The 18,144-nt window shown below is 47.6% G+C and overlaps 2 protein-coding genes across 2 annotated transcripts in view; both read left to right on the forward strand.

Annotated features, from left to right (window-relative positions):
- LOC142586253 (prickle planar cell polarity protein 3-like) overlaps positions 1-18,144 on the forward strand; it is a 55,096-nt gene that overhangs the window by 32,979 nt on the left and 3,973 nt on the right. Inside the window, exons 2-3 of the mRNA XM_075697502.1 lie at positions 14,892-15,073; positions 17,616-17,849. Coding sequence (XP_075553617.1) covers positions 14,892-15,073; positions 17,616-17,849 — 416 coding nt within the window. The remainder of the gene's footprint in view (positions 1-14,891; positions 15,074-17,615; positions 17,850-18,144) is intronic.
- LOC142584998 (four and a half LIM domains protein 2-like) overlaps positions 17,717-18,144 on the forward strand; it is a 172,039-nt gene continuing 171,611 nt past the window's right edge. The window contains exon 1 of the mRNA XM_075695413.1: positions 17,717-17,849. The gene's annotated coding sequence lies outside the window, so the exon portion shown is untranslated. The remainder of the gene's footprint in view (positions 17,850-18,144) is intronic.

The following is an 18,144-nucleotide window of genomic DNA, read 5'->3' on the forward strand; positions in this document are numbered from 1 at the left end:
CTGAGCTTATCGCAGGTTTCATGCTCCAAAAGCGTTTGTGGTTGCATATAAATAGATTGGGTGAATCTAGAGATTTCTACTAGATATTTCTTCAAGTCTCGTGTTTCGCTTGCTGTAACTTCGCAAAATTATTTACATTGGTTGCCAGGAACCTTAAAAATACTGCTACTTTTAAACTATGCGAAAACGGCAGCGCACACACTGCTGATGCATGCCCCGCAAACACGGCCTTTCATCCGAGTACGCTAGCAGTTATTCAACTATGCCTGTCTGTTTGAAAATTCTTGATGCTAACACAATTTCGAGATATATACGTAAAGCGTGTCACGAGAATTTCACTACACATACGGTGCAGCATTCATCGCGGCCGGATCAAGCGCCACTAAATGAGATCTACCACACTGGCTGCCCAACACACACAATCCGCTTAGTGGTAGCTCAATATCAAGTTAAAACATGGTGTACTTCCTTTTTTACGCACCTAAGCTATAATGATAAAATCAACAAGCACGAGCGATAGCTCGCCGTAAAACATTCCGTATAGTAGAAGCGAGAACAAGAGTTCGTTATCAAACCATGTCAACGACAAACCGACACTATACCCTAGTCGCCTGCGCTACATGCAGCCGGTTCGCGCTACGAAATGCGCTCACATAATCATGAGGTATTGACGCAAAACGTCTTCGATAAAGCTCACCATTCAGTGTAGTTGACCTGTGATGCCACAAAGAAGACACGCATACCCAGACGCCAACGTTCAGGGAGACACCGCACACCGGCACAACCGTTTATGTGCCTGGCGCACTCGTTGAGACGGCGCACCGCCGCGCATGCGCAAGAGCTCCGAGCATGCGCAGGAGCTCCGCGCGGGAGGGCGTGCGCGCTCGGAGGAGTGTGAGCGCCTTTTCCTCCTTCATTTTTTTCTTTCTCTTTCTCTCTCTCTGCGCGCCATGCGCGCCGGTACGGGTGGCTTTTCTTTTCCGTTATGCATTTTTTTCGTGGACGAAGGATATGCGCTGGCAGGTTGTATGACAAACGCTGTGGGCTATCGTATGAGACTGGAACGCTAACATGAATGCGCTGTTTGTAAAAGCCGTTACGAGGCCCTTCAGACGTTTTAGACGCATTATTGCCAGCGTCGATGAGTAGTACAGCGTATTTGTAGCATATCTTCCAGCGTACCGCCAAATGTGATGCCCGCACGTATGTTAGTGCTAATTTTCTGTTCCGATGATAGGTCAAAGCAATCAGTACAGCATTGAGGTACTCATATGCGTGGCTGCGCAGGCATACCGCCGGCGAAATACTGGGTGGGCTCAGAGAATTTGGCACCTATTTTAAGTGAATGAGAAACTTTGATGAGTTTATAGTGCAGGATATTAGGCAACAAAAGTCGCCCGATGTTAGTGACGCAGCCGAGATATGAAGACAATGTGAAAAGTATCCGAGAATCGGACGACACACAACGCGAACGCCACATGCGCGACATCGGTTCATGGCACATTCACAAAGTCCGCGTTGTCAGCTACAAACATTACGAGTGTCTTTGCTGTTAGCTTGATGCCTGTTTCGAATCCACTTGTATCTGAAGCTGGCGTTCATAACATATATTTTAACAATTGGATCGGCGTTTTGCTTCCGTTATTCTACTGCCGCAAAAGTGATGCGACAACTGTGAAGACTGTCTTGGGATTGCCGAGAGCGACTACGTAGATCATATGTGGTCAGCAAATGCGGAGGCATACACTATGTGTATACTAAAGTCTACAAATAGGCTCTACAGCAATCTCAGCAGTATACAACTTTAGTGGCTTATATCAAATGCAGCTATGCATTATCCACCGGTACCTGCGCTTGGTTACAGCGTACGCGGGTTGGGCCCAGATTAACGATGTTTGTCTATTGTTAATCTATAGACATGCAAGACCACGACAACTCAGAGGTGGTGAATTCACCACCTGGTCTGCGGGCTTTCGCCACTTATTCACCCCCTTTGCCACATCCTCACCATCTGACATTCACCGCCTGGTCTTCGCGAAGTGTACGTCCGGGAAGCAGCCAGGTTTAGGGCCTTCGGGTGCCTGGAAGACCTTGGTGACTCGGACGGTGCCTGCTCCGCCGCGATCCTCGTTCGGTGCAGCTGCACCGAACGCAGACTAGCAGTCTGCACGGTTTGCCCGCCGCGCCGGGGTTGCGGTGCCGTCGTGCATGAACCAGTGCCATATCATCGCGTTCGCAGAGGGCGGGGGGTATGGGAACTCGGAATTACATATTATCGACTTTCTTCTATAGACATTCAATACACCAGGAGTAGAGAAAAAAATAGAAACCTTGTCGACTATTGTCCATAATATAGAGAGTCAACAGACAAAGTATGGACAAAAATAAATAGAAACTGTATCGGCTTTCGTCTACAGGTAGTCCATATAGAGGGGAAGTCGACAAAGAAGAAACAAACTCCTTATCGAATTTTTTCTATAGACCGTCTATAGACTGCGAGTAGACAAAAAGAAATAGAAATCTTATCGACTTTCGTCTACAGAAAGTCTATATACAAAGTATATGGACAAAAATAAATAGACACTGTATCGACGTTCGTCTAAAAGTAGTCCATAGAGGGGAAATAGACAAAAAGAAACAAACACCTTATCGACTTTTTCTATAGACCGTCTATAGACAGCGAGTAGACAAAAAGAAATAGAAACCTTATCGACTTTCGTCTATAGAAAGTCTATAAACAAGGTATGGACAAAAATAGATAGAGACTGTATCCACTTTCGTCTATAGGTAGTCCATAGAGGGGAAGTAGGCAAAAAAGACACAAACACCTTATCGACTTTTTTCTATAGACCGTCTATAGACTGCGAGTAGACAAAAAGAAATAGAAACCCTATCGACTTTCGTCTATAGAAAGTCTATAGACAAAGTATGGACAAAAATAGATAGAGACTGTATCCACTTTCGTCTGTAGGTATTCTATAGAGGGGAAGCTGACAAAAAAGAAACAAACACCTTATCGACTTTTTTCTATAGACCGTCTATAGACTGCGAGTAGACAAAAAGAAATAGAAAACCTATCGACTTTCGTCTATAGAAAGTCTATAGACAAAGTATGGACAAAAATAGATAGAGACTGTATCCACTTTCGTCTGTAGGTATTCTATAGAGGGGAAGCAGACAAAGAAGAAACAAACACCCTATCGACTTTTTTCTATAGACCGTCTATAGACTGCGAGTAGACAAAAAGAAATAGAAACCCTATCGACTATCGTCTATAGAAAGTCTATAGACAAAGTATGGACAAAAATAGATAGAGACTGTATCCACTTTCGTCTGTAGGTATTCTATAGAGGGGAAGCAGATAAAAAGGAAACAAACACCTTATCGACTTTTTTCTATAGACCGTCTATATACTGCGAATAGACAAAAAGAAATAGAAACCCTATCGACTTTCGTCTATAGAAAGTCTAAAGACAAAGTATGGACAAAAATAGATAGAGACTGTGTCGCCTTTCGTATGTAGGTATTCTAGAGAGGGGAAGCAGACAAAAAGGAAACAAACACCTTATCGACTTTTTTCTATAGACCGTCTATAGACTGCGAATAGACAAAAAGAAATGGAAACTTTATCGACTTTCGTCTATAGACAGTCTATAGACTTTATATCAACAAAAGTCCAAATCTATAGAAAGGAAAGGTCGTCTATAAAAAGTCTATAGACTTTCTATAGGCAGTCTAAAGTCATTTTTGTAAGGGTTAACGCCCCTTGCTACTCATTAAAGAACAACTATCTGTCTCCTGATGAATTGAAGCCTATGTTTGGATCCGACCGCTGGTACGATCTGTTGGGAACTCGGCGCTGACGCCCGTGGTTGTACCTGGGTCGCAAGCCCCAAGGGTAGCGTTGGCCTGGCGGCCTGGGGTACAACTGGAAGCATCCGAAGGTCCCGGCAAAGCATGAGTCGACTGGTAACAACGAAACAACTTGTTTATTTTAACATCGCAAAGAGTTGGTGGTCAGGTTTGACCGAAGTAGAGAGACGGGAGAGCACTTCACTCAACAGAAGAAATCGGAGCCCTCCCTTTTGGCGTCCGGGGGCAGCTGTTTTTATACTCTCGCAGTTGAGGGCAAGAAGGAACCCCTCAAAAGACGAGCACGTGAATGTACAATGGGCTAATGGTGACGCACACTGTCGTAGCGATGCCGTAGCACCATGTCGAGCACGATCTCGTAGCACCCTGTCGTGGCGCTGCCGGTCGGACACAATGACTGTAATGAGAGGATGGTCCCTGCTTTGGCATCGCCTGTTTCGGGCATAATGACTGGAACGAGATCCCTGCTTTGGCATCGCCTGTTTCGGGCACAATGACTGGAATGAGATCCCTGCTTTGGCATCGCCTGTTTCGGGCACAATGACTGGAATGCGAGGATGATCCCTAGGCGGTCGCATCGCCGCAGTCGCGCCTGGAAACACCTGGCGATTAGTGTTGCGGCGACGACGATCGGGCCAAAAATGTCTGCCGCCCCGCCGCAGTCGCGCCGGCAAAACCACGTGTCGCAGGCGAATCGCAACAGACCGCCCCGCCGGGGGAAGGAGATCCCGATGGACAGGGGACTGCATCCGCTGTCCGGAGGGATGTCGCTCGATGATGCACATAACCGAAGTCGGGCGTCCCTCGACGTTTCTTGAGCGCAGCGCACAGAGAAGGCCTCGTTCTCTTGTTCAGGTTCGCACGGGACACTGCAAAGTGACTTCGGGAGAGTTCACATTTTTGTTCTCGTTCCCGGCAAGCGTTAGAACTACGCTGAAACTCAACCGCTCAGTCAGCAAGCACGGCACAACCCTCACTAAGCCCTGCCAGGCTCTTTCCCCTTTTTATACCACTGCCTAGTTCCTTACAGTAGTCTAGCATCACTCAGAACGCGTCCACAAATTGAAAAATTGCACTAGAAAGCATATCATCACTTTGAAACACTAAACAAAAGCAATATGTTAAAAAAAATCCTGCCTCAGGAAGAAAAACATCAGTAACAAACAATTTTGAGGCTGATTCCTACGTTAGGGGCTTCGACTTAAGCCATCGGCGTTACCGTTGAGACTCCCCTTTTTGTAACGCACCTCAAAGGAGTATTGTTGTAAAGCGAAGCTCCAGCGCAGGAGGCGGCCATTTTTGGGAGAGATGGTCTGCAGCCATTGGAGAGGGCAGTGATCCGTCTCAATGATAAACCTCGAGCCGGCTAGATAGCATGACAATTTCTGAACGGCCCACACGAGACATGCACACTCTTTCTCGGTGGCGCTATACGCCTGCTCACGACTGGTCAGCTTACGACTAGCATACAGGACGGGGTGTTCTACTTCTCCATTTTCCCGTTGGCACAGTACAACGCCCATGCCTCGCTCACTAGCATCGCACTGAACAATGAACCCTTTTGTATAGTCTGGCGATCGTAGCACAGGCTGGCTTGTTAGGGCACTCTTTAGGGCGCTAAAAGCTCTTTCCTTTGTCTCGTCCCAGACGACTGTTTGAGGCTCTGTCTTTCTTAGAGCATCCGTCAGGGGAGCCGCGATATCAGAGTACCTAGGGATGTACCTCTGATAGTAGCCGGCGACACCCAAGAACGACCGAATATCGGTCTTGGTGCGCGGTTGCGGAAAGTCTCGCACAGCGGCCACTTTTATTTCAGAGGGGCGGCGACGACCCTGACCAATCACGTGACCGAGGTAGACAACCTCGGCCTGTGCTAACTGGCACTTAGGAGCCTTTACTGTCAAGCCCGCTTCGCGCAGGCGGGTCAGCACTGCCCGCAAGTGTGTCATATGCTCAGACCAGGATGCGGAGAATATCGCTACGTCGTCTAGATACGGTAAAGCGAATTCTTGCTGTCCCCGCAACACTTTATCCATGAGACTTGAAAAACAGTATGGCGCGTTCTTCAAACCAAAACTCAACACTTTAGGACGGAATGTTCCCATTGGTGAAATGAACGCCGCATACCTACTAGCCTCTTCTGTAAGTGGAACCTGCCAATAACCCCTGACAAGATCTAGGGTGGAAATAAACTGAGCGCTACTAACTTTCTCAAGGCGCTCCTCGATGTTAGGGATCGGATAGATTTGATCCTTAGTGATGGAATTAAGCCTGCGGTAGTCGACGCAAGGACGAGGTTCCTTGCCCGGTACCTCAACTAAAATCAAAGGGGAGGTATAATCACTCTCACCTGCCTCAATAACACCGAGCTGTAGCATTTTCTTTACCTCAGCCTCCATAATATCGCTCTGGCGGGGTGACACCCGATACGCCTTGGATCGTACTGGCTCTGGGGAGGTAAGTTCTATATCATGAGTAAGTACCGAAGTCCTACCAGGCCTCTCAGAGAACAGACCTTGAAACTCTTGTAATAGCTGGTGTAGTTCGGTTTTCTGCTCAGGCGACAGCGGTGCTTTACTGATAAGGTCACTAATGACTTGACCGGTGTCTTCCCTGTTCGTCACTGAGCCTAGTCCCGGAAGCTCGACCGGAAGCTCTTCAGGAACGTTTACCATCATGCACACCACTGCTTCCCTTTGTCTATAAGGTTTGAGCAGATTACAGTGGTAAACTTGCTGTGCTTTCCGCTTTCCTGGCAGACTTACCACGTAGTTAACGTCCGACAGTTTCTGAACAATTCGTGCTGGGCCCTCCCACTGCACGTCTAGTTTGTTGTTTAGCGATGTACGCAATATCATGACCTCATCGCCCACCTCAAAACGACGGGCCCTGGCTGTCCGATCATAATAAACCTTGGCCCTCTGCTGGGCCTTTGCCATTGCTTCACCTGACAACTCCTGTGCCCTTCTTAAGCGTTCGAGGAGCTTAAGCACGTACTCCACCACGACTGGGTCGTCGCCCCTACCTTCCCATGATTCTCGAAGCATGCGAAGCGGAGATCGAAGCGAGCGACCGTACACCAGTTCAGCTGGCGAAAACCCCGTAGCCGCATGCGGCGCGGTCCTTAAAGCAAACATCACCCCAGGCAGACACAGCTCCCAGTCAGTTTGATGTTCAAAACACAAGGCTCTCAACACGCGCTTCATGACGGAGTGGAGCTTCTCAACGGAATTCGACTGTGGGTGGTACACTGAGCTGTGTAACAGCTTTACCCCACACCTTTCGAGAAAAGTTGTCGTCAAAGCGCTAGTAAACACTGTGCCCTGATCTGATTGGATTTCCGCAGGAAAACCAACTCGCGCAAATATGGACAGTAGTGCATTAACTATCTCAACTGAGCTGAGTTCTTTAAGCGGCACTGCTTCAGGGAACTTTGTCGCTGGGCAGATCACAGTCAAAATGTGTCTGTACCCCGTGGCTGTTACCGGCAGAGGTCCCACAGTATCAATAACGAGCCGTCTAAAAGGCTCCGTAATGATAGGTACCAATTTCAACGGCGCCCTCGATTTGTCCCCTGGTTTGCCCACCCGCTGACAAGTGTCACATGTCCTCACGAAATGGTCTGCGTCCCGAAAACACCCTGGCCAATAGTACTCTTGCAAGAGACGGTCCTTAGTTTTCTTAACTCCTAGGTGTCCGGACCACGAACCCCCATGTGACAAGCGCAACAGATCCTGACGATAGCATTGAGGCACGACCAGCTGATCGAACTCCACTCCTCGGCGGTCTAGATACTTCCGGTACAGGACTCCACCCCTTTCCACAAAACGCGCAGTTTTCCTGGCGATACCTTCTTTGACATTGCAGCGCACGTTTCCCAGGCTGCCATCCTTTTTTTGCTCGGCTATCAAAGCCGACCGGCTGACTTTTAGCAACCTATCAAGTCCGTCTGACGTAGGCGCGATGAGCAAATCAGTAGATAGCTCTTCTAACTTTCCCGTGTCGGGCATTTCCTCTCCAGTATCTGGCGCCTTTAACGTTACAGACTCAAGTTTATTCAGTTCGGGCGTGCTCGGAATATCAGCTTGCTGCGCCTCTGACCCTTTTTCGTTGTTTGATAACGTCGGCCCCGCAACTACCGCCTTTGCAGCGAGCTCCCGAACCTTCGATCTGGTTAAGGCCTGAACACTAGCTTCACCAAACAAAAGCCCCTTCTCGCGCAGGAGGTGATCGGACCTGTTTGAAAATAGGTACGGGTACTGGGGTGGCAGCATAGATGACACTGCCGCCTCTGTCTCAAGCGCTCCGAAAGGTCCTTCAATAAGCACCTTTGCTACTGGCAGACACACGCTATGAGCTTCCACGGCTTGCTTGATCCACGCGCACTCGCCCGTGAACATATGGGGTTCTACGTAAGATGGGTGAACTACATCCATCGTAGCTGCGGAATCGCGAAGCACTCGGCACTCTTTCCCGTTCACGAGGAGGTCTCGCATGTAAGGCTCGAGAAGCTTCATGTTCTCGTCCGTGCTGCCTATTGAAAAAAACACAACTTTTGGTGTTGTTTCCGGACACTGCGCCGAAAAGTGACCCGGCTTCTGGCACGTATAACAAACGCCCGCTCGCCTCATCTCGAACCGCTTTCTGCGTTCGGCTTCGGCTGCCGTCTCTTTACGTTTGGTCGGATTGCTTTCACTCGCATCCTCACTACGCGTGTCCCCCTTAAATCTCATGGGCGTGAACCTTGGCCTCTCAGACTTGGAGCCAAATTCACCCTTTTGACCGTCCTTAGCTCCGCGAGCTCGACGCGTCACAAACTCCTCGGCTAGCTCAGCGGCTCTAGCCACCGTACTCACGTCTGGCCTATCCAAGACCCAGTATCGCACGTTCTCCGGTAACCGACTATAAAACTGTTCTAGCCCGAAGCACTGCAGAACTTTATCGTGGTCACCAAACGCTTTCTCTTCTTTGAGCCACTCCTGCATGTTCGACATAAGCCTATACGCAAACTCTGTATATGACTCACTTCTGCCTTTCTCATTTTCCCGAAACTTCCGACGGAACGCCTCCGCAGACAGCCGGTACTTTTTTAGAAGACTCGATTTCACTTTGTCGAAATCCTCTGCCTCCTCTCTATCCAAGCGAGCGACTACGTCGGCCGCCTCGCCGGGTAACAAAGTGAGCAAGCGCTGTGGCCACGTTTCCCGAGAGAACCCCTGCTTCTCGCACGTTCGCTCAAAGTTAACCAGGAACAAACCAATGTCCTCTCCAAGCTTAAACGGCCGCATCAGGTCAGTCATTTTGAACAATACGCGTTCTCCTGCACCGTGTGCCTGACTTCCATTACGAGCGCGTTCCATCTCTACCTCGAGACGCTTCATTTCCAAAGCGTGTTCGCGCTCTTCTTTTTTCTCTTGTTGCTCTCGCTCTTTCTGTTCTTTACGTTCACGCTCTTCTTTTTCTTTCTGTTCTTTAAGTTCGCGCTCCTGTTTCTCTTTTTGCTCTTTAAGTTCGCGCTCCTGTCTTTTTGACCTCTCCTCAATAGTCTCAAGGCATTCCGACAGCTCGTCATCCTCAGCCTCTAACTCAAGAATAGCCTTTAGCAGTTCAGGTTTTCTTAGTTTGTCTGAGACATCCAGACCCAACTCTCTTGCAAGCTCCAACAATTTCGGTTTGCGCAACGACTTCAAATCCATGGCTGCTCTGAATGCTGCTTTCTCTACTGCTTACTATTGTCTTGCCGCAAACTAACCCGGCAGCAACGACAACCACAATTACCAGCTCTGTTTCTAACACTAACAAAAGCCTGGCAAAGCTCAGAAGAAGAAAGTCCCGCACTCACCAAACCTCGCAGGCAGGAATTCCGCGCAGTCGTTCCGCTGCAGGCAACCAGTCGTCACACAGGGCTCGTTGCACTGCTCCCGGATCGTCGTTGAGCTGCTCAGCATACTGTCAACTGCATCTCTTTGCTGCTGGCCTCCGTTGTCGCGATCTCGCCGCTGGCAGACAGTTGTTTGAAGTCGTAGGCGATCTCACCGCTGCCAACCAGATGTTTGGAATCTGACCGCTGGTACGATCTGTTGGGAACTCGGCGCTGACGCCCGTGGTTGTACCTGGGTCGCAAGCCCCAAGGGTAGCGTTGGCCTGGCGGCCTGGGGTACAACTGGAAGCATCCGAAGGTCCCGGCAAAGCATGAGTCGACTGGTAACAACGAAACAACTTGTTTATTTTAACATCGCAAAGAGTTGGTGGTCAGGTTTGACCGAAGTAGAGAGACGGGAGAGCACTTCACTCAACAGAAGAAATCGGAGCCCTCCCTTTTGGCGTCCGGGGGCAGCTGTTTTTATACTCTCGCAGTTGAGGGCAAGAAGGAACCCCTCAAAAGACGAGCACGTGAATGTACAATGGGCTAATGGTGACGCACACTGTCGTAGCGATGCCGTAGCACCATGTCGAGCACGATCTCGTAGCACCCTGTCGTGGCGCTGCCGGTCGGACACAATGACTGTAATGAGAGGATGGTCCCTGCTTTGGCATCGCCTGTTTCGGGCATAATGACTGGAACGAGATCCCTGCTTTGGCATCGCCTGTTTCGGGCACAATGACTGGAATGAGATCCCTGCTTTGGCATCGCCTGTTTCGGGCACAATGACTGGAATGCGAGGATGATCCCTAGGCGGTCGCATCGCCGCAGTCGCGCCTGGAAACACCTGGCGATTAGTGTTGCGGCGACGACGATCGGGCCAAAAATGTCTGCCGCCCCGCCGCAGTCGCGCCGGCAAAACCACGTGTCGCAGGCGAATCGCAACACCTACTAGGTATAGCTACAAACTGTACTTTGCACGATTTCAACTGAATACTAACCTATTTAAGCATAGCTTCTTTCCTCGTACAATAGAAAAATGGAATTTACTACCAGGTGAGACGAGTTCACTGCCTTTAGAGGAATATTTCTATAAGTTAACTTGATTCATGATGTGTTTATTAGTACTCATTGTATCTTTTATTTTACAATTAACATGATTCCTACGGTGCTGAAGTTGATTTGTAAAGGAAAATGTCTTCTTGTTATATTCAGTGCGTGAACCCACCCCTGCGATAGCGCAGTTGGGTTGCAGTATGTATAAATAAATAAAATAAATAAATGAAATGTTTGACTGACTGACTGCCTGATATCAGCAGGCGAAGTAACGAAGGCTTGATATTGAGCGCACTTCTGATTTCTTGCTTAACTTTTTGCTTAATGGCTCTTCCCTTGAACGGGTGTCTGAACGTAAGCACCTTAGCCTCACTGACTGACTGATATCAGCAGACGAAGTAACGAAGACTTGATATTGAGGCCTTGCTAGGCTGCAGAGACGACCTAAATAAAAGGTAGAGAGAGATCACTGTCAGATACTTAGTTATAGCCAAGTTGCAAAACTTTTTGACCTGCCCTCGTACATTAAAATACTGGACATCCTGGTTGCACAACCGTAAACAATTTGTCTTGTGCAATACTGTTTAATAATCGGTCCGCACTGAGGGAGCCCTTTTCACTGCATGTGAGGAAGCTCAGTGAAGTGATGGGGTTCCCACTTTTACAAAATCGTTTAATGCCCCCAGCAAAGCTACCACCGCCGTGGCAGTGGCAGCTGAAAGAATGTGGTACATCGTTTATAAAGATCACAAAGCACGCTGCAGTGGCACAGATTCGAATGCACTTCCTTGAGCTCCAAGCCAAGCACACATACCCTGAATTTTACACCGACACATCAAAGTCACATGCCGGCGTGTGTTACGCAGGTCGTCGGTCCATTATTTTCGGAATGCGACGGTCGGTACCCACTAACAAGCATATAACAAGATATTTACGGCTGCGGCTTATGCGCTTTTGTCGGATATGCACCATATCATGCAAATTAAATTAGAGAAGGCTTATTAGGCACTTACAGACTTATTAAGCGTAGTCAAGTCTTTAATGTCGCTACAAAAGCATAACGGCACTGTAATTATTTAAATGTATTCGCTCCTGTGCTCTATTTATGCATCTGAACAACGCATCGTAATATGCCAGGTTTCTGGCCGCAGAGGCATCGAGGGTGTGATATGCGTGCCAATGAACTCGCTACGCCCATAGCAACAAAAGCTCGCAACGCTTTCATGGGTGTCGCAACCATAGATTTGAAGCCATTCGTGCAAAGAAAACTAAGAAGCTATTGGAAACACCTATGGGATGCTGAAACGTTTAATAAGCTTCATCTAATTAAACCAAGTTTAGGGATTTGGCCATCAACAGGTAAATCACGGGAAGCCAATGTACTCCTAAGTTGCTTTAGAATAGCTATCACGCACGTACGACTCATACAACCAGCTGCTCACTGGTGAAATACCTCCCATCTGTGGTAAATCTAGTGATAGGTTGGCTGGCCTCCACGTCTTCCGAGGGGTGCTTAGAAGCAGACGCGAAAAAATAATCAAAGAAAAAGAAACACTTTAGCTTACAGACAACATATTCGTCTTCATTCGGCAATTTCTTTTCAGTAAGGAACCGGTATCCATCACAAAATGAATTTTGAATTAAATTAGTCTAAGGCATTTGTAACTCGACCTCTCTCCAGAGGCCGCTGTTGCCATGGAAGTGTTCTTTTATGAGCGCACCTCCAGGCCTTTACTTTGAAAGTGCCCTGATGAGGCACTTGTGCTACTGACAGTGACCCATTTTTGGTAGTTCACGCCTTCGAAGCTTATCTTTTATTTACGTCTAACATTTCATTGTGCAGCCTATGTATCATTATCAAATCTTTAACCCATATATATTTTACGTACTTTACAGTGAATTTTTTCGAGCCACTATAGAGCCATGTCGCATATACCCTTTGTCATTAACCACACCATCAAGTACATGATACGAGTGTTTGGCGCTTTCTGACCATTCCCCACCCTTACGCCAAAACTCAATCAATCAATCAATCAATCAATCAATCAATCAATCAATCAATCAATCAATCAATCAATCAATCAATCAATCAATCAATCAATCAAAATAGTATATAAAGCCAGAAGTAACAAAAATAAATAAAGAACTGCGCTCTCTCAATATGGGCCCGCGCTCGTGTATGGGCTGGTTAACGTTAAGGTAAAGGAAAAAAGCCTGAAAAAAAAAAGTACTTTCGTCCGTGCGTAAGACGTGTCCGCACTACAAGTACAACTTTATACCAGGTGGTTTTTTGTGGATTTGGAATGCACATCGCGTGGTGTCCTCGCACTTGAGTTGTTGAAGTATTTTCAAGCTTTTAAACTTAAGTTTTCAACGTTGTGTGTGAACCAAGCGCCACTTTAGAAACCGGTGGCGAGCCTTTAGAAAAAACATCTGCAACTTATTGCCAAAGTACTTAAAAAATACATTGGGGGGTTTAACGTGACAAAACTGCACGAAGGGTTACGAGGGATGCCTTAGTGAAGGACTCCGTAATAATTTTGATCACAGGGGGTTTCTCAACCTGCGCAAAGAAAGCATGGTACATGAGAGTTCTCGCGTACGCGCCCATCGGAATGCGGCCGCCTGAGCCGGGATAGACTTGGTGGTAATGCTCGGAAACTTAGCGTCAAGTATTGGATCGCCCCATACGACACGAATAACGTGTTTTTTAGCGCATTTAGTCTGGACAGTCTATACACGAAATGGAAAATGGAAACTACCTGTACGTCTGCACGCTGCATAGCGTCGAAATAGCGAAGTATAAATAGTTAAACTTTTCAATACGAGTACATACATACATGCTGTTTTAACTGGAGCTTGGATAGAAGCACGTTGTTTTTAATAGTTAGCTGACCTCCCTCCTGCAGCGGAGATTGTATGGAGCGCTGAAAGTTTGGCAGAGTGCAACCAGTGTAGCACAAGTTGTCATTATCACTGCTGAACTTCTCATGCTATACTACTTTTTTTTTTCGGAGACACGGCGTTCGATATTTATCTGCTACCGAAATGAATCATATTAGTAAACGAAGAGTTTCGTTATGAAACTCTGCATCAGCTCTACTTCAGTAAAGTGCATAGTTAGGCTACGCTTTCTCTTACAGATCATCGGCTTCGGTTCATCAGTGCGCAAAGGAGAGGCAGTCATTAAAAAGAAAAAAAAAACGCGGGGAAGGTGAAGGGTGACTTAGCAAAGTTTTCTTTCTTTCTTTTGTTTTATTTTATGAGCACGACGATGCACGGAGTTGAGATGATTAAGGAATTGGAATTAAGAAAAATTGTCATAGCACTGCTATCAACCGAGTACAAGCAAGCTATGTCTTCAATGTTGTCTTTATTAAATGCCCTATATGAGTACACGGAATAAAACACGGCTAACCCCATTCAGGGCATGTCAGTGCGCAGAAGACTGAGCCTTGGATTTGTAATTCTCCCCGCTCGAATATGACGCACCTTCGCTGGGCCCTGATTGATGATTGTATTTTGGGGTTTGGGAAAGAAGACGCCGGCGTATGTGATAGTGACAGGGTACATTGATGTGTCATTTGAATCTTGCGTGTGTAGCTACGTAGGAAGGGCTGAACCATCAGATAGAAGCAATTTAAACAGTGCCTCAAAGTGACGCGGCAATAAACTCTCGACCCAAGTTTCCTTACAGTGGCTCCTGTGATACCAGGAGCCAAACCGGCCTGATACCAGGAACCAAGTGAAATAATGGGGCAATTTATAAATCAGTCGTTCCACGGTAGCCTCTTTACAGTGGTAAATAAGGTGCGACATCGGGTAGTAATACGTGGTACCCCAAACTGTATAAGTGTGACTCCATTCTTACGTTGCCACCACGCCTGCGTCGGCGAGGGCATAGACTGCGTGTCATCTTTCATCTACCCCATCCCTCTCCCACGTGTAGGGTAGCAAACCGGTAAAGCTAAACTGGTTAACCTCCCCGCCTTTCCTTCTCCACTTTTTCCTTCCTTCCTTCCTTCGAGTCGAGTGCGGTCGCGGCGCTGATTCCAGGAGTGACCACTAAGCGCGTTTTTGCGCTTTCTTTGCTGCGCAGGAAAGTGTGCATGCAACAACTGCAAGTGCCCCCGAGAATCGCACGATGTGTACCACGAAGAGTTCGTCAACGTGCGCGACCGCATCGGCATCAAGGCGTCCGACCCTTCGCAGCATACTTCCAAGGAGAAGACGCTGCAGGAGGGATACTCCTGGGTGCCACCGGGACTGTCTAGTGCAAAGGTACGAGTAGCCAAACAGTGCCCCACACGTGGGCGGGTGCATTGTACGTCTCATTAATTCACTGGCGTACAAAAAAAATTTTTAGTACGACTATTTCCCGGTATGTCGGAAATTGAGTTAGCGCGAAACATTCCATCGCACAGCGTATGTGATAAACACTTCAATGCCCAAGTATAATTTTTTTTTGCTACGTTGAATTTCGTATCTCGCAATTCTGGCATAGGCCTAAACGCGGGAAACTTAACGCCAATCCTATTGTAGCGTTTTCACACGTTGGAGCAAGTTCTCAGTTGTTGACAGTTCCACAACCAATTAATAATTTTTAATTACTATACTGTTCACCTCCTATATGAATTACTATACTATTTAGACTGTTACTCAAATAACACTTTTTTGGTGGACATGTAATCTTAGGGGCCAGAAATAAAGGTAGACAAGTTGTTCTAATTTTCCCGGAAATGGTATTGTTTTTGGGCTTTAATTTAACTGTTTCGATGTTATTGCTTCGTCCCTATTTCACTCGTGTATTATCTCTCTAGTTTCTCGTGAATACGTTTGTATTTTATTGTTTTGTTCTTGCGGCACTTCGCCGCTGCTAAAACACCGCGACGCCACGCCAGGAAGACGTTTTAAGCGATCCTAGGAATGTGAGAACGCCAAATCTTGTTGCAGTGCTCTGCACGCGTTGTGCGGGAAGCAACCGCAATCTCAGTGATACAAGTTCGGTGCAATGCTTTTGGCGGCGTCACGCTCTGTTCGAAACGGAACAGCGCGGTTTTCACGGGGACAAGAAGGGAGAAACGACACGGACGAGCGCTGTCCGTGAGTTGGTAGTATGTCTTACCAACTCGCCCAGACGTCTGTTTTAACGAGTCACATTCTGGTCTCGCTTGTTCTTAAGCGCACACGGCAGCGGCCAGACCAAGCTCCCGCTCTCACCTTGCTTTTAAACCCCGTTGTTGTTGTCCCTGTTCTCTCGCAGCGGCGGTGCGACGACGTTTAGCAGCAGCACAACGGCGTTCACGGGATTCAACTGATTTCTGTGTTTGCGCTTGCTTCGAAAAAGACTAATGCATGCCCTATGAGCACCCAGTGTATGTGTAGTAGAACGGCTAACGTCTTCTGGAGAACGGCACATCAGCGCTGAGGGAACGAGGGAGCTGCCGCACAAAGACGTGTGGTGCTGAACTAGACGTTACATGTGCTGTGTACGAGAGAGAGTGAGCGAGAGAACGCATGACGTCAGCATCGAACACTTGCGCACGACGCGTTTGGCGTGCATGGCGCGGACATGTGTTAAAACGCGGCAGCTACCCGGACGACGACTACGGCGGTTGACGGAAGAAAAGCGAAGGATGAGTCTGTCAATACTTTCCGTTAGCAACTACACGTACCATGAAAAGAAAGAGCGAGAGGGAACGAGCGGTGACTTGCGCTTTAAGTGGAATACCGAAGATCGCGCTGCTTGTCCATTTTATTTCACTGTTCGTAATTTGCATGGGAAATAATCTGCAGAAAGACGTCTAACTTTAGTTGCTTCGTGCGAGCCGGTGTTATCCGCGGAAGGGAGCAGTTACGAGTGGCACACGAGAAACACATTGAACAGTTTTGTCCTTGAACGGCAACAAACAGAAAGGCACCTAAGGGTAAAGTAACAGTGCCTGAAGTCGAGGCTTTTCCCATTTTCTTCCCCATTCAACGTTGTCGGTATGGTACAGTACAGTATCTAGTGTCCTCACTGCGGCGTCTCTCATTACCACAGTGATGCTTTGGGACGTCTCTGTTATTGTAAATCATTCTATGCCTAATTCCAGACACTTTGCAGTAATAGGTAGGTAGGTTCCTGTCCTGCCTCGTTTGTGACCGCGTCAATAAAATGAATTGCGTTGGCGATGATGGGATTGAACATTTTACTTTCAGCACAGCAGCCCGATGCTCTAACCATTAGACCACAATTCTTTTTTTTTCTTGTTCACTACCGGATTTCAGCAACGCACAAATTGAGAAACGTATACAAGAATGCGTACAATGAAATCAGCATAATAGACGTCACAAACTGGAACTTCCTAATCCATCGCGACTGGCATTGTCATGTAATGTTTATTTAATGTTGCCAAGGGTTTGCACCCTGGTCTACTAAAGCAGGCAGCATCCAGCAGCATGCTGTGCATTCGGTCAAATGCCCAGGGTCCCATGTCTGCTCGGCAGCGTAGCAGCCAGCAACATACCTAGTGTCCCAAGTTAGCAGACAACTTTGGTCACTGGGTATGTGAAATAGGTTACATACCTAATGCAAACTGGCTGAAGTGTCCAAACAATGCTGATCGCGTTGGAACTTGGGGTCATTTGCACGACCGCAGGATACTTTCAGGGAATATCTGTAGCTACAATTAACCTTGTGCCGGCGACGTGTAATAAAGCCTCAGAGTGCTGCCGCGTGGCACCTTCGCTGATTTGCCCACGCATACAGGAATGTCATAAACACGTCCGTGCCAGAGTTAGTTCACGCACTGGTGCCACTTGAGCGTTCTCTGCTTTGCAGATCGAGGAGTACTTTGCTCAGCTGCCGAACCACAAGGTGCCGAGGCTGGGCAGCCCGGGGGAGAAGTACCGCGACCGGCAACTCATTGTGCAGCTGCCCAAGCAGGACCTGGCGCTGGCCTACTGCAAGTTCCTGGAGCGGGAGTGCCATCGGGCTTTCGAGGACTTCGTCAACGCTCGCAACGAGATCGCCCTCGACATCGGTTACGTCAGGGAGGCCCTCGACAAGACGCTGGTACGGATCACAACTGGGCGCGACTATATTGTGCGCTATAAATGGGAAGTAACATTTATAAAACTCAACACTATTAGGCTTCTATATGTAACACACTCTCCGTACCTCAGGCTATAACTTCAATTTGGTTGAAGAAAAAAAGAAGAAACATTTGAATGACAGTTAAACGGACCCTGGAACAATTTTGACGATTTTCTACAAACGTACTGAGTCGTTAGAGTAGGTCCTTCTGATCATCAATTGACACATCTAAGTGCTCCGCGTAAAGCGTGTAATTTATTATAAGGTTTTAAAA

This window comes from Dermacentor variabilis, chromosome 6 (assembly GCF_050947875.1).
Source record: "Dermacentor variabilis isolate Ectoservices chromosome 6, ASM5094787v1, whole genome shotgun sequence".
Taxonomy (NCBI): domain Eukaryota; kingdom Metazoa; phylum Arthropoda; class Arachnida; order Ixodida; family Ixodidae; genus Dermacentor; species Dermacentor variabilis.